Source organism: Ornithodoros turicata, chromosome 4, assembly GCF_037126465.1.
Source record: "Ornithodoros turicata isolate Travis chromosome 4, ASM3712646v1, whole genome shotgun sequence".
Taxonomy (NCBI): domain Eukaryota; kingdom Metazoa; phylum Arthropoda; class Arachnida; order Ixodida; family Argasidae; genus Ornithodoros; species Ornithodoros turicata.
The window spans coordinates 12,769,546-12,784,875 of NC_088204.1; the positions used below are offsets into that span (position 1 = coordinate 12,769,546).

At 45.6% G+C, this 15,330-nt stretch overlaps 1 protein-coding gene across 1 annotated transcript; it reads right to left on the reverse strand.

Moving 5' to 3' along the window:
• Window positions 1–11: 11 nt before the first annotated feature.
• Window positions 12–15,249, reverse strand: LOC135391068 (phospholipase A-2-activating protein-like). The gene is made up of 10 exons (XM_064621162.1): window positions 14,910–15,249; window positions 13,645–13,838; window positions 12,799–13,020; window positions 11,070–11,376; window positions 9,524–9,687; window positions 7,457–7,611; window positions 5,040–5,256; window positions 4,086–4,157; window positions 3,731–3,994; window positions 12–2,563 (listed from the first exon to the last, which is right to left on the reverse strand). Exons 1-10 carry the CDS (start codon window positions 15,050–15,052, stop codon window positions 1,974–1,976), a joined length of 2,328 nt encoding a protein of 775 aa, XP_064477232.1. The 5' UTR covers window positions 15,053–15,249; the 3' UTR covers window positions 12–1,973.
• Between the last annotated feature and the right edge of the window lie 81 nt (window positions 15,250–15,330).

A 15,330-nucleotide genomic window follows, 5' to 3' on the forward strand; every position in this document is an offset into this window, starting at 1 on the left:
GCAGACAAACATTCACATTTCAGTCACTGGGAAAGGCCTTTAATAGCATTGTATCTGTGATCTGTGTAACACTACCCTACCCTGATACTCAGGATTTAATACAAGTGTGAACTGTAACTTTGTTCAGGTAGGAAGGTGCACTTCCAACATGTAATCAACATATAAAAGGCACACATCACATAGATTTCTTTTTTCTTTTTTTTTACTTTGTAACATGAAAATTCAAGCTCTGCCTGGTTTTGTTCGGGTGGACCAATATGACCAAGTGCCACTCTTCATTATCGGCAGCAAATGCAGCATGAAAATATTTGACCCTGTGCCAGCCATGCTATGACTGCAGAAATCTGTAAAACGGCGTTCCGCATGAGCAAAGTTTGTTGATCGTAGATTCCGTTTGTTTGTAACGAGCCCTTTTATGTTTTCATTTATTTCCAAAATTGGTGCACACAACACGTGCACCATGATAACTACTTCTGACACAACATAATTTGGTTATTATTGCAGAATTACTCGACTGTAGTACACTACAACTTTAGATTATCAATTTGGTCGTACCTGCGGCTTTATTCTGGAAAGATGCGGACAACTTGCTGACCGTGGTACAACAGATGCTGGGTGCTATCGTTAACTTGTCCGTCGCTGAGACTTTAATATTAGGTATGCAGCTGTGAGTCATTTGCTGTGTCGTAAATCAGGTATTGCACAGTCCACAGTGTCCACATTTTTTATAGTTCAATTATGACGACCACTTTGCAGGGTTATCCAAAAAAAGTGAATGGTCTTGCCAAATGAATAAAAATTTGGGTTACAGGTTGATGAGAGAACAACCACAACAAACAGAATCAAATTGAATATCACAAAAGACCAAACAAAATGCATTATAGCAAGCTGCTTGTTGGAAAAGGAAAGTTTTTGTGCATGCAATACTTCCTTCCTAGGTTTGGTATGTTCACTCCTTTAAGTGCTGCAGCATAAACAGTACTTTCCAGCACAGTCCCAACTGAGCAAAATTCTGTCATGTAGCACATTCACCAGTTCTGTTAAAATGCATATAGAGGCACCTGTGCTGAGAGTTATATATCTTCTACTTCTGCACCGACGGGAAAACTGTGCACGCAGAAGCAAATGCATAATGTTGCACAGACATAGACAGTGCAGTGTCTGAGCTATTATTGTGCAAAAGGGGGGAAGCAAGACTTTGCAGTAGATATGATACAGTGCTAAATTTCAAGCACCTTTCAGCTGATCGTGCATATAACGTGCTATACCTTTTCTGTGTACAGCACTTCCCACACAACACTTCCTCACACTCAACTTTGACTTTATAAAGGCAAACAGTTTTCTCTAAGAAATTCTTGCTCTGCTGGCATCCTATCAATCAAGGAAACAGCACAAGGACTGGGCACACACATGTTGACAAAATTGGGTCCACCTGCAGTAATATGATGCTCGTTAAAAACAAGGTCGTACAATCTCCCGCTGTTCTGAAGACCAGCCTTGAAACAAGAACGCTAACCTCGTTCCAGGCGATGTCGATATTTCAGCATTCCCCAAACTAAACTGGCGTAATCAATGTTGCCAACTTGCCCGGATTTTGAAGTTATCCCTTCCTAGTAGCCAGAGGACTAGATTACTGCTGCACTTATTTCCATCCCGCTAGTGAAGTCTCATTACAGATATTACTATAAACCAGAAAATGTTTGAAAAACAGTATACTGCATCATCAGGCACAGACGCTATCGCACTTGTGTCGCACCAATGTCTTTATGCAACGGCTACGGCACAGTGACCAGTTGCATGTTAGATAAACAGTAACGAAGTTTATGCAACCATATCAATCCACCATCATCCACAAACAGAGGCCTCTCAGTCTGGTTCACACGCCCCAACCCGGTAACCCCACTTATCCAGGAAAGCAAGCTGCAGTACGAAACTGCAACTAAAGAACAACAACAACAACATACATCACCGGTTCACTGAAGTAGGGCGAGCACTTGGCTTGTGCACCTGGCCACCTTACCGGGTTCTTGGACACCACTCAATTTCTGTAGCTTCTCTGGAAGCTCTAGAGCACGAGAAAGGTCCCTAACTTCTTCGTCTGTATCACATAGTGTTCCTATGGCAACCAGGAGTCGAAACTGGGCTTCACCGTCGGTGAACTCGGAAGCGGCAGTGGCCAACACCGTAAGCAGTTGCATCATTCCCTCGAGCGTTTCCTCACAGCGCGATGCACGGCAGAACGCCACAGCGTAGTTGAGTAACAACGTTGCTAGCGCGATTTGAGTGTTCTTGTTTGCCGTACTGCCCGCTGCAGCGCGCCTCTGCGCAGTGGTCAAGACTCTGGTCCTCTCTTGAAGCGCGAGCGCCTCTCCGCTCGGCTGCGAGAAGAGGTTGCAGAGGGAACGGAGGGACAGCATCTGATTGGCGGGAGAACTGCCAGCAGCACTGAGGATAGCCAGAAGGTGGGAGCACAGTTGAGATCCTCCTAGCTCACACACGCGACGGCTTACGTCGGGGCCTCGTAGGGCGAGACGAAGCAGGTCCAGAGCAGGGAAGACAAACTCTGTAGGGGGAGGAAATGAGATGTCTTGTGTATGATGCCTGGCACCAATTATGGGCGAGCTAGGTATCAACTGTGCACGTCAACCCTATGTATTGGAAATGCGCGTCTAGTCGTGCATGATTAGTGGCAGAGCACTGTACAAGCCACACATCGGGCCCGGCCATTCCCGGGCTCGGCCCGACATTCCTGGTTTACCCACCCGGATCTGGCGTGATGGCTCTATACTGGGCCCGGCCCCAAGCCCAAGAAATTTCTCGGCTGCACGGCTGGGCCCAACAACTACAAAATAGCAGGCTGTAATAGTCAGCTGTGGCTAACTAACAGCGGCAATGGCACAGGCTCGAGCCCAATCCAAGCCCGTCAACATACGGGTCTGGGCCTGGCCCGCCAAAAGAAGGCTCTAACCCGTCCCGTCCTGCACGTCTCTGGCTTTTGGGTAAGCCCGAGGCCATGCAGTGCTCTATTATGTGGTACAGATCAAGGGCAGCGACAGATGCACATGCTCTACATAAGCGAAAGTAACTGCTACATAGGGAGGCAAACAGCGCAGGTTTTCTGCTCTCCCACCGTATGTTAGCCTAGGTAGCTGCCTCAAGAAATGTTGCAAGGGGTGTGTTCACTTTTCCCCTGCTTACATAAGGAGATGAAAGAATTTACATACTGTCCACACCATTAGTTTGCACACACACCCTGGTGTGTTCTGCATGCATGTACATACGAGTATGCATGCATGTATAGTGTGCAGTCGAGATGGGTGGCCAAATCTATGTATATTATCTTACCACAGGGCGTCAGAAAGGTTAGAAACTCTAATTGCCTTATGCTTCTATTTTTCAGGCAGTACAATAATACGTACTTGTAGATAGATAGATAGGCTCCTGAGCACATTTAGACATGCAAACGCAATGCAATTTCACGTTAATCGTGTCTATAGCTATCAAGACTGATGAAGTGCGCCCATCATATGAACCAGGATACAGGGCGACCTTTGTTCCAAATATGCGCCAGAAAAAGTTGACACTTGTCTTACGTCATTCGGAGAAAAATTGTGACCCGTAACGTTTCACTGCTTGGTGGCTCACAGGGCTTAAGATCCACCTTTAGCTAAGACACGCTTCAAAGCTAGTTCAGGCACAGTGCAATCAGTGGGAAAATGCCACTACTCACCGTGCGGCCAGTGAATGACCTTCTCAAGTGCAGCCATCTGCTCATCGTCAGGACTGCAAGAAGCCGTTGCAAGCATCATCAGCCGCGTAAGAGCATCGTCCGTCAACGTATCTTCCAGAGGCACCTGTCCGTTGAATTCTCTGAGCTTGGAGAGAATCCCTTGAGTGTTGGCAACGTCGAAGCGCAAGAAGTTTGTTTGCGGAAAGAAGTGCCCTCCGACTGTTGTATCACCTGCTGCAGCGTCATTTTCCATGGAAGGTCTCTCTGCAAGAGAGACGTTCTCGTGTTTTCTTTTTGTAGCAGCGCCACCTACAAATGTCAGTTATTGCCGAACAGAGCAAAGTAAAATTCGTACGTGCTACGCTTGCGGCTACGTCCGGAGCGGTGCCAGGGCGTGGCGCAGTGCCTGGAATATACCTGGATCCACCTGCAAGATTAATCCAGTCAGTTGTAAATAGCACAGGACGCTTCATGTCACCACAGTACGGTAGTTCAGCTTCCGGTAACCGAGGTTTTCACCTAATCCGATCAATGTCGAGACGTCCTGGAGTGTGCCCGTACATTTCTTTAAGTGTTTGCAGCAAACGCAGCAGCAAACAATCACACAGTAGACTAATACTGAACAAATGTTTTCTTCTTTGTTTCTGCTGTTGATGCTGTATTCGAAGTACATGTATATCAGTAGGGCCTCGTGTTTTTCGGGTATTTTTTTTTTAATCATGGGGTTAAGATCAGGCGATATCGGGTGGGAAATAAAAAAAAATAGCACTCCTCGCATTTTATAAATGAACAAAAGATACCAAACAGCCATGCGGAGTATGCAGTGCTCAGCGCCTTCCATTGCCTGTATTGGTGGCTGAATTGGCACTTGGCCAAGTTAGCTTTTGGGTGTTTGTGGGTTTTACTCTAGCTGGATGATGCAAATCAGGGCGTAAAGTCGGGTTTTACCTGATTCCACCCTAAAACACAGGGCTCCATGTACCAGCTACCCCCAAGTCCCCACCATTCCCATGTCCTGTACACGTCCCCGACATTCGGCGAACTCAAACTTTGGCCAATTCGGCATTACATCGTGGCCCTGTCAAGGTCAGGTCATACTTTTCACAACCAAGACTCGCTCAACGCGAGAAATAAAGACGAGGGAATCAAAAGTGCTCTTAAGATTCACCTTTATTATACCCAGCACACCCAGTAGCGGAACGCACTGTGTTGAACGCAGGCGTACCTATCCTCGCAATTAGTACAAATAACTTGCACTGTATATATTTGCATCGAAACTGAAAATCAGCTATTCCCGTAACATGATTACCTGTAAAAGGGTCAGACACACTGGGCGCCGTAGTTTCCATCACCATGCCTTTAGTGTTCTGCATGATGAAATTGGCAACTTGGTCCAAGTAGTACTGGCTCAAATTATGCCGGTGTATGAATGCCTGGGCTGCAAACCATGGGTCTTCGGACAGGTTGTACGGAAGCTTCATTTTGGAGCCATCATCCAGGTCGACATCAAATACGTAATCATACTCCTGCGGTGGATAGCAAGACCTCGATAAATTGAAGGTGGACACTTAGACATTGCTTGTGCCTAGAGCCTGAAGTATTAGGGTTTTACCCGATTCTTCCCCGAATTTGCACCCCGAACTGAAGGTTGCCTCTTTAGGGTGAAACCCGGTTTTTACCAGGCAAATTGCCCTCTCTGGGATTGTCTGTAGGTATGCACCATCTTACTTGTTTGGCAGAAACATGTAGTTGCATCACCGTTTGTACCAAACCGCTACAGTTAGTTTGAATAACTGAGCCCGATTTCTCCCGAAATGAATGATGATCGAACTGAATGGCAATTGCACGCTGCGACACGGCCACTTTGAATTACAATTGACATGAATGATCCTGCAGCTGGCAGCCTCATAACCAACAAACAAACGAGTGCTAAACAAGCACACCCAATAACCACGAAACAGGTGCTATGAAAAGTCGGTGGAATAGTAGTTGCGGTTGGTACATGTGGGCAGCATTCGCAAATTTACGTTTCTCCTCTTGACACCGGCATGGTGTCGGCACCATGCAGTCGTACAAACGTTCATACATATTAAATTAGTATTTACATGTAACAAACAATTCAAACACTATTAAAATTCAGAGTATAATTTTTTTGCCTTATATTTGCCTTTACTGTAAACACCCTTTGCCTAGAGGCTTATGCAGATAATGCAGGCAGAATCGTGTAGCGGCATCTGACCTGCAATGTGTCAACCTCTCAAGTAGCATTGGATCAGCCCATGTGACAGCAGGACAATGTCAATGGTGCTCGAAATCTGCAATGGCCATTCCCTTTAATGATCCTTCAAATGCCCTTGGGACAGCAGTACTAACCCAAAATACTTACAATGCAGTTTTGAAGAATAACACAACCTATGTTTAAGGAGTGACTTTTTCGCGTTAAATGCCTTTCTAAGATTCGGGGGTTAAAAATCGGGCGCTATTTTAAAATCTGTAATTGGGGGGAAATCGGGCGATAATTGTGCCTTCAGGTGTTATCGGGTGTTTTTGTTTCTCCTCTTGTCTATTAAGTCCTTTCCTAACCTCTCTTTTTTGTACCAAAGTGCAATAGTAAAAATATAAATAGTGCAAAACTCTCTTTTTTGTTCTTTTGTTGTTGTTTTTGCGAGATCGTGACCTTCCAGCGGTAATCCTCGAAGGCATATACAGTCGCCGACTGATTTTTCGGACCCCGATTTTTCGGACATGCTCGATTATTCGGACTCGTTCGCGGAACGGCCGCGGGTCCCATAGAGGTGATGTATAAGAACGTCCAAAATTTCGGACGCCGTGCAGCTCTGTCGTTCGATATTTCGGACTCTGTTTGTCCAAACCGCGAATTTCTCTCTTGGGGTGACGAAAAATATTGGTATCATCTGAAATTCATATCAAAAGAAATCAACAAACTAAAATATTAAGGGAAAAAAAAAAAAGGCAGTGGTGATCGTTCATTTTCCATTCCTCTGAGTAGAAGAGGTCTGTAGTAGCGCTTTTGCGTCTTCATTTTTGGCCAACGGCTCAGCACGTGCTGTCAGCCCGCGAGTCGCGCGACAGCGCTGTAAAGCGAGCTTCACCTAAAGCACGCATGCGTTAGGTGAAGCCGACTTGCGGACTTGATGACGGCGGTGCCTGTGACAGTGTACATTGACGAAATGTCGCTACGGGAAATAGAAGCTGATGTTATCAGGCAGAGCTGGAAGCGCGTTAGGAAAGCATCGACAAATTTTTCCAGCCTACTAGGGCTTAGTAAGGTTTATTTAAGCGAAATTCGTTTTTTCGGACTGCTCGATTATTCGGACATTTGCGCGATCCCCGCCGAGTCCGAAAAATCGGACGGCAACTGTAGACAGTGTTGACACACATGGGTGTATTGCTGGGAACGTAAGTGACCCATTCTTACATGTGTTACACGTGGCGACCTTTGTTCGTCTCCAGTGGAAACGTCACTTGAGGATTTCATAGTGACTGAAATTCGGGGAGAAATCGGGTTTAACCCGAATTGGTCCGAGGTCAGTTCGGGGGGAATAACTGGGCGGAATCGGGTTTAACCCGAAAAAGTCACTCCCTACCTACGTTTTGTGCAGGAAAGCAGTTCAATGGTCTACCAAAGACACAGCACCGAGGCGGTGACCTCCGTCGTCGATGATTACTAACCTCGTTAAACATAAAAAAGAAAAGTGTGATTACCTTCCCCTCGAAGGTGACCTTCCCAGCAGGAGTGTCGGCATTCGGTGTTCCTACCACGTCTCCAATTTTCTGCCATTCATTATCGACGGCCACCCACTGGTACGCCGATACCACTCCTCCGTCACGAACCAGGATTGTCTGTCCATCACGCTTGCCTGGCGTAAGTCAAAAGAATGCGAGTCATCAAGGTTGGCACGCTCAAAACAGTAGCTTGCTTGCGTAGGTAGCCGTATGTGAGCTTGGCAGAGTAAAGTACTAAGTATGAAATAACAAACACATGCAAACTAGTGGACAAGATTGATGACGACGAAAGCCCGAGCTTGGACACGAAAATTGGACAGCTAAGACCAGCTGGTATGAGCTGGTACTTTTGAGTTGGTAGTTGGAACTCTGGTACTCGGAACTTTAGCTGGTTTGAGCTGTCGCGGTGTCATTCTGTCCATTCTTCACATCCAAGCTTAGGCTTTCCTCATCGTGAAAGCACTAAGTTGAAGTATCGTACACAAGCGACTTTTGTTGCACGACTGAGGTTGCCATTTCGAAGAAACGGCAAGAAGGAAACCAGCTGTTTTTTATCCTGCAATTCCGCGTCTTTCTGCTACAATATTGATTTGCAGGAGCACAGTTCTCGCTATATACTTAGAGCCTGAAGTTTTAGGGTTTTACCCATTTCTTCCCCGAATTTGCACCCCAAATTGAAGGTTGCCTCTTTAGGGTGAAAACCTGATTTTTACCCGGCAAATTGCCCTCTTGACTAACTTGTTTGGTAGCAAACACAGTTACACCACCATTTGTACCGAACCAGTTCAGTTAGTAACGGAGCCCGATTTCTCCACAAATTTAGCGTACTGGAAGTTTTTCCACCCGAATTTGCATGAATTTAGAGCACATGTTTATTCACCCGATTTTTACACCCCGAATTTAGAAAAAAATATTTCCCAAAAACTTCAGGCCCTAAATATACTACAGTAAAACCTTGTTACAACGAAACGCGATACAACGAAATTTGCGATAGGGCGAAATAATTTGGATTCCCCGGCAGAGGGTTATAGAGATTGACGTATTTTATCTCTTGCTACAACGAAATACTTTTTAGCCGCCGCCTCGATACAGCGAAAGAACGAGACAAGGTTTATGGCCCCAAAGCCGATTTCAGGGTCACGAAAAACAAAGGGCGCAAGCTGCGTCCCGTTCCCGCGGCGAAGGATGACGCGCGCGATTAGGGTCGGGAGGAATCTGGCCTACGAAAGCAAGTCTGAGTCATTGGAAGGTTTGGGATTTTCCTTCTGAAGTTCCTCCTTTTCGCGCTAGTTTTGAACTGTCCGGTTGCAGCCAAGTACAGGACGAAAGGAGCACAAGACGCAAGGCGCCAACGCGCGCGTGGGGGGGAACGCTTTGTTCGTGTAGCGGCCCATTTTCTTGACGTGGACAAACATGTCGTAGCAACGAAGAGCCTTACGGGAGACGCACTGCCACAGACGTGCTTGGAAGGTGTGCAGGATCGCGACACGGTATGGAGAACGCTGCGGAGGCTTTGGCGGCGTACAAACAATGCATGACAGCGCATCTTCTAGGCACGACGCAGACGCGAATAACCAGCTATTTCACGCAAGAATAAAATGCCGTAGTACAGTCAAACTCCTTTATAGCGAACACCTTTTTAACGAAAATACCACTACAGCAAATTTTTTTGCAGTCCCGCTGGAGCCCTATAGGTCCAATAATGGACATCCTTTTTAACGAAAATACCTTTACTGCAAATTTTTTTTGCTGTCCCCTGAGTTTCGTTGTAAAGGAGTTTGACTGTATAGTAGAATAAAATGCTGCTCGGCGCTGTATTTATAGTTTTGTAATTCTTTGAGAAAAACTTTTCCGTATCGTAGCGGGAGTTATCGACGCTTACGTACGGCGTGCGAAGATCGCGATTCGTGACCTTCAATTCGATACGGCGAAATGTTCGATACAACGAAAGAAACTGCGGTCCCCGTGAGTTTCGTTATATCGAGGTTCGACTGTATAATGCTCTCCCCCCCACATATTACGGATGAAATGGAAGCACTGTGGTACCTCTCTCTTGAAGTGCCTCTTTGCCCGGGAGCTCGTTTATTTTTATGTCACCTATCTCCTGTGCAGGTAGAGCAGACTTTGAAACTTCTTCCTCCAATTCACGTTGCTCTTGCGCGGAGGCATACAGGTTGGGGTGCCTCGTAAACACTCGTGCCACACCGTCACTGCAAGTCAACAGAATCATACACGATGCACTGAGTATAAGCATCCCACAATTTGCAAATCTCACCTATCGTCGAACTCTGTTGTCACTAGCAGACATTCGGGGAGGTACACAAGAGTGTACCCAACGAGGCAGAAAATTGGGCTTGTTGGTACTGCACAACAACTAACTTTCAGAAAGTGTGGACTCAGAATAGGGACACAGACGCCCCGTCCATGTTGTTTTTATACGGCCCCACGTCATTGCTAATGACTTTGTTCTTGCGTATTTTTGTTTATTATGAGTTCTGCCTTACAATAGCTTCCTTTGCTGTGATCTTAGTTCCTTTCAGTTTTTTGGAAGTCAGTTTCGACTTAGCACCCTTCCATGTCTCCATTTAAATTGTGCAAATCGCAAAGCGCTCGAAAGAGCGCCTCTAGTTAACACAATAAACTGGCACATGGTTCCCACTGAATTTTGCAACAAAAATTCGAAGGATTTTCCGAGGACCTTTTAGGGTACAGCCGTCATTTTGTCTCGGATGTAAGAGAATGTTTATGACCAGGGCTTCAATATTTTGCATAAAATACTTACAAGCTACAGAATATCAGTTGAAAGAATGCAGCGGGACTGCACAATAGCGACCAGTTCACAGATATGACTGACGACACCCAAATGGTAAGTGTCATGGAACAGAGAGGAAAGTTGACTAATATAACGGGAGTGTGCCTTTAATTTCTTGCTGCTGATTCCTACTGCAATAGAGAGTGTCATCTCCTGTAGTTACGAAACTACAGTCCTGGCTCCGGAGAATTTGCATTAGCAGTTCCATGAGAACAAGAAAAAGACGCAAAATCTAGGGTTTTCCAGACCTTGAAAATGACATTTTCAAATTCCAGGGTACTCAAGGGTTCCAAGGACCTGTGGGAACCATGCTGGCAACATTGGGCATACGTACAAACCACGACCTACTAGACAATAACGACCATGTCATAATCGGCAACCCCTATGAAGAGCCTGTCCGCACAATCCGCTAGGGGGCGCTACTCATCGGCCCGCGTGATCTGCATCACGATTGGACAATGAAAATTTGAATTTTGAACGTGCAGTAGCGGACGTACGACTACCGTAGCAGACGACGGCAACAGCACTTATGAAAACGTGTAGAATGATGACGATAATCAACTTTAGAAAGAAGCGTCTCCCGTGGGACATCCACCGCTTGTACAAAAATACTAAGGTAAGCTGAAGTACAAAGTATTACCGAAATTGAGGACGCCATAACCGGGCCGATGAGTAGGGGGCACCACTAGCTTCCAAATGTGGCGCTGGGAAGGGGTGCGTATGACACGGTCCTTATAATCTAGTAGGTCGTGGTACAAACACAACAATCACAAAACGTACCTTGATCCAACGACAATGTCTCCGTTGGCGAGGCAGGCAACCGACCAGATGGACTGCGCAGGCAGACGAATAGTCTGCACGCATTCTCCGTGGGACCAGACACGTACAGTCCTGTCCTCTCCACAGCTCACAAACTCATCAACGCTGTCGGGCAGCACGCTGACAGAGTAGACAAAGTTGGTATGTGCCGTGTACACATGTAAGCAGTCACCCGTGGCCGCCCAGTGGCGAATGGTGCAGTCGTTTGAGCAGGACAGAAACTCCATGTTGGAGAGTATTGCTAAGCCTCGAACGCAGTCTTCGTGACCTGAAAGCCATAGTCATAGCCAACAACATTGAAAGGACAGTTGCCTCCAGAAATGTATGCGTGAAGCATAAGCCGAGTGAAGCCAAGATAAGCAAAGTGAAAGCCATAATCAGAGTTGGTGCAATTCATGTTCAACATCATTAAAAGTACTGTGGCCTCCAGAAATCTGCGTATGAAACATAAGCCACAAGCCAACTGAAAGCGATAATTAGGGTTGGTGTAATTCGTGCGCAACAACATTAAAGGGACAGCCCCCTCCAGAAATGTGTACATGAAACCAGCGAACAGTAATGGTCAGGGAAACAGGAACGGTGTAACGATAACAGAAACAGACACAGAAAAATACCGAAATTGGAAATGGTAACGAAAAACGGAAACTCATACCACGGTCCTCCATTACCCAAAACAGAAACGGAAATGAAAATGATTCTCCGGTATTGAATTTGGGTAATAGCTATTCCCATTGTGCGATGACATGAGTGACTTTGCATTTTATTTTTTTTATTTTGATGACTCCATTCCCTGTAATATATGTCCTGAATACCACACGAGAGCATGGAAAGCGCAATATTCGATCTCGAGAGTGTATCCGTCGCTTGCTCGTCCCAATCCTCATAACTCATGAGGTCAACACATGCAACCTGCACAACAGACTCTACAACATAGCATGAAGCTGCAAGCCTATGATTTTTTTTCACAGTAACTACAGCAGTATTGTTCACTGCTGAGAGCGTCCGCATATGAATGCGACCTTGGATGAAGGTCTGGTCGTGCCAATCTTGAGTTGCTGAGTTTGAGCACAACACTCTACAGGATGAAGACATGTTTCTACCGAATTTTTCAAAACCTGCAAGATGTGTGCATCCCACTGATGCGAAATTACTTGCATAGTGTGCACATGTGGCACCGACGCAGCACTTGGACAAAACGGGGTGCTGACAGAGCTGAACTGGCTGTCCCCCCGCAGCACTGTAACAGCCGTTCTATTACCGGAAACAGTAACGAAAACGATATTGAAAGGCTGGTATCAGAAACAGATGAAGGAAACAAAGATATTGCAGGAACGAAAATGGAAACAGTAACGAAAATATGATGCGTCATCCTTCCCTGTATGAAACAAGTACCACAATGCTTGACGTTGCTCGGCAGTCTATTTAGCCAATTTTCACTTTAATTGCTTCTGATGTAACAAAACCCATGTGCCACACCCTTGAGCGCAATATGGTGAGCCCTACCAATATAAGACATACACCTCACAACACAAACAAATTAATGAATAAATAAATAAAAACTGAGAACAGTCGAATTTGAATTATGTTTGCGGCTTTCCCTTGTCACCCGTAACACTTGACTAACCCGTAACACTTGACCCGTAACACCCGTAACACCTTGCGACTCTCCCTTGTCCCTTTCACTACTCACCCGTAAACACGCGTTCACACTTTCCGGCTCGCCACAGGCGTACAGTCTTATCTGCCGAACCGGTGAGCATGAGACCCTGCTTGGGGAGGATCTGTACGGCCCACACAGGCCCCTGATGTCCCTCGAGGGTAAGCATGCACTTCTGGCCAAACCACACACGGGCTGTACGATCCCAGGAACCACTTAAGAGGGTTCCAAACTGTCCAGCAGCTAAGGCACACACTGAGAGGGAAATAGAGTGGTTTTTAGTTATTTGATAGACTTTCACAGCGCAGGGGTAACACTGGCATCCAGATTCCCAATACTGTTTCGCTGATTACGATCAGAGCCTTGTGGTTGTGGGTACTCTGTTCTTTCAAAAAAAGAAAAGCATGGGGATATAAAAACATCGAGTTAAACGGTAAACTCTGGTGATATCGTGTGAAAGAAAAGATTTTCGTGTTGAAAATACAACAACAACAACAACAAAAAACAGAAAAAGCTGGAAAGAACAACACGGGTAATGATGATAGGCACTGCTATGAGAGAAGTATCTACTGTTCACTTGTGAGTTCACTACTGAGAGCCTGTCTATTCTTGTTCACTTCCGAGTTTACACTTTGGTGAGGTTGGTTCTCTGGTTTTTTTTTCTTTTTTCTATCCTGGGTTTTAAGATGACAGTGATGCAAATCGTAGTGTAAAGACGTGTTTTACCTGGTTTAGACCCTAATACACAAGGCTCTAATTATGATCCATGAACTCACACTATTTCTATCCATAACATTCAAACAAGAACAGAAACTGTAGCTCTCTAGACTTTCTAATAGCGACACACCTTTCAATTCATATCATGCACAATGTACGTACCAACGCCACTATGTCCGAGCAACTTGTACAGGGGCTGTGGAGATTCGGGGCTGAAGCAGTATATGCAGCAGTCATTGCTGCCGACCAAAATGAGACCAGATGGATGCTGGTCCGATGGAGAAACAGCGCAGACACTTGCCACAAAGTTAGTTGGCCCTGTCAGACACTGGCTTTCAAAATATCCTGGACCAATCCTATCAAAGAAGAAGAAGAAAGAAAGAATTGTGCTTGTATGTTTGGGGTGTATGGATGTGCTGTTGTAACGATTTATCGCAGGTGGGATACACACCATCTGTCTGTACTGCATGTGACAAGTAAATTTTAGTAGCATCAAGACAATAGATTCAGTATAACAGACTGGCGCTTTCTTGCATGAGGAGCGCAACAATTTTGACGACGTTTTGAGCCAAATTCAAAAGCAAAATGAACAGGAAAAAACTGGAGGCAAAGGTTGGTTTTGCCCCTGTTTTTAACACATGATTGACCAGGGCCCATCACCCTATCGTTTCCAATATGTTGAGACATTAGAAATGTTGCCTTTTTAGATGTTGTTGAGGTTATGAGCAAATAGAGTAGAACTTATCAGAAAAAAAATGTGCGTTTGTATGTACAATCTGCCTGGTTTTATTCAATCAATTGGGCCATTCAAGACGTCTGTCAGTGAAATTTACGTTTCAGTCATCGATACCGTTTTTTTTTTTTTTTCATCTTCTTCTTCCTTCTTTTTTTGTGTACAGAACGCCATAGTGCGGTGCAAAGTATTGTTTTTTATTTGAATCGTGGAAATTTATTACCAGGGTTCGAAACTGCACTTCACGTGAGACAGGTGCTCTGGTCGTAGGTTTAAAAGCCGAAGTGGGACTGAATCGCGGGTTAGTATCCGCATAGAAGCAGCAAATTCGAACCGATAGGTCCGACGGACGATGCCGTTTACCTGTCGGGGGCGTGACGAAGTGATGCTACCTGAGAGTGACAGTGAGTGTTCAGTCTTATTTTGCGTAACAAGCTTTTTCCCGTGAGTTCTCACTTTTCAACGAGTTACATACGTTGACAGTGCAATTTGCTGACAGCAGTCGCGTTGACGTTAGGACCACAACCGAAAAAGCTTGGAACGAGCCGCGAATACTTCGAGGTAAAACGGAAGTTTTAATTTCCGTCGCTATCTGCAGCGTTCTAGAAGAATAGCTAGTATCCTACGAAAGTAATTCGGGAAGATACGTTTGCGATGCCGGCATGCATGAGTTGCGGAAAGAGGAAAAGCCTACTCATTTGGAATCCACAGGCGCGTCGTTCGATCTCTTGATCCAGTTGCAACAGCTCCATCCGATGAGTGTGCGGCAGCAACAGCTCTCACATCCATAGAATGTCCAACTAGAGAACACCTTAGCCGGTATGCTTTCTGCGCCATGTTTCTTCTCAGGAGGAGTGCAGAGTCGACTCGTGAGCAGAGACTCGGATGACAATCGCTTTATGCGCTTATAGCATACGGTTGATCAGCATACCGCTGTTCTTCTTCCTTTCGAGCTATGAACGCAAACATGAAATAATATGCAGGCCAAGCGTACAACTGCAGGTTGATGCAATGATTAGGTGTAGCACGCTGACGCTCACTGAATTAATTTCGGTTTGGTGCCTTGAAAAAAATATTAATAAAGACACCATGTATAAGAGCTATAAATTATCGCG

Bases quoted from the DNA above. Each gene is read 5' to 3' on its own strand.
- LOC135391068 (XM_064621162.1), bottom strand. From the start codon at position 15,052: ATGGCGCAGAAAGCATACCGGCTAAGGTGTTCTCTAGTTGGACATTCT. The intron at 4,158-5,039 runs GTAATCATGTTA...TTAATCTTGCAG, and splicing joins TGTGTCTGACCCTTTTACAG to GTGGATCCAGGTATATTCCA. The intron at 2,564-3,730 runs GTGAGTAGTGGC...CTCCCCCTACAG, and splicing joins GGTCATTCACTGGCCGCACG to AGTTTGTCTTCCCTGCTCTG.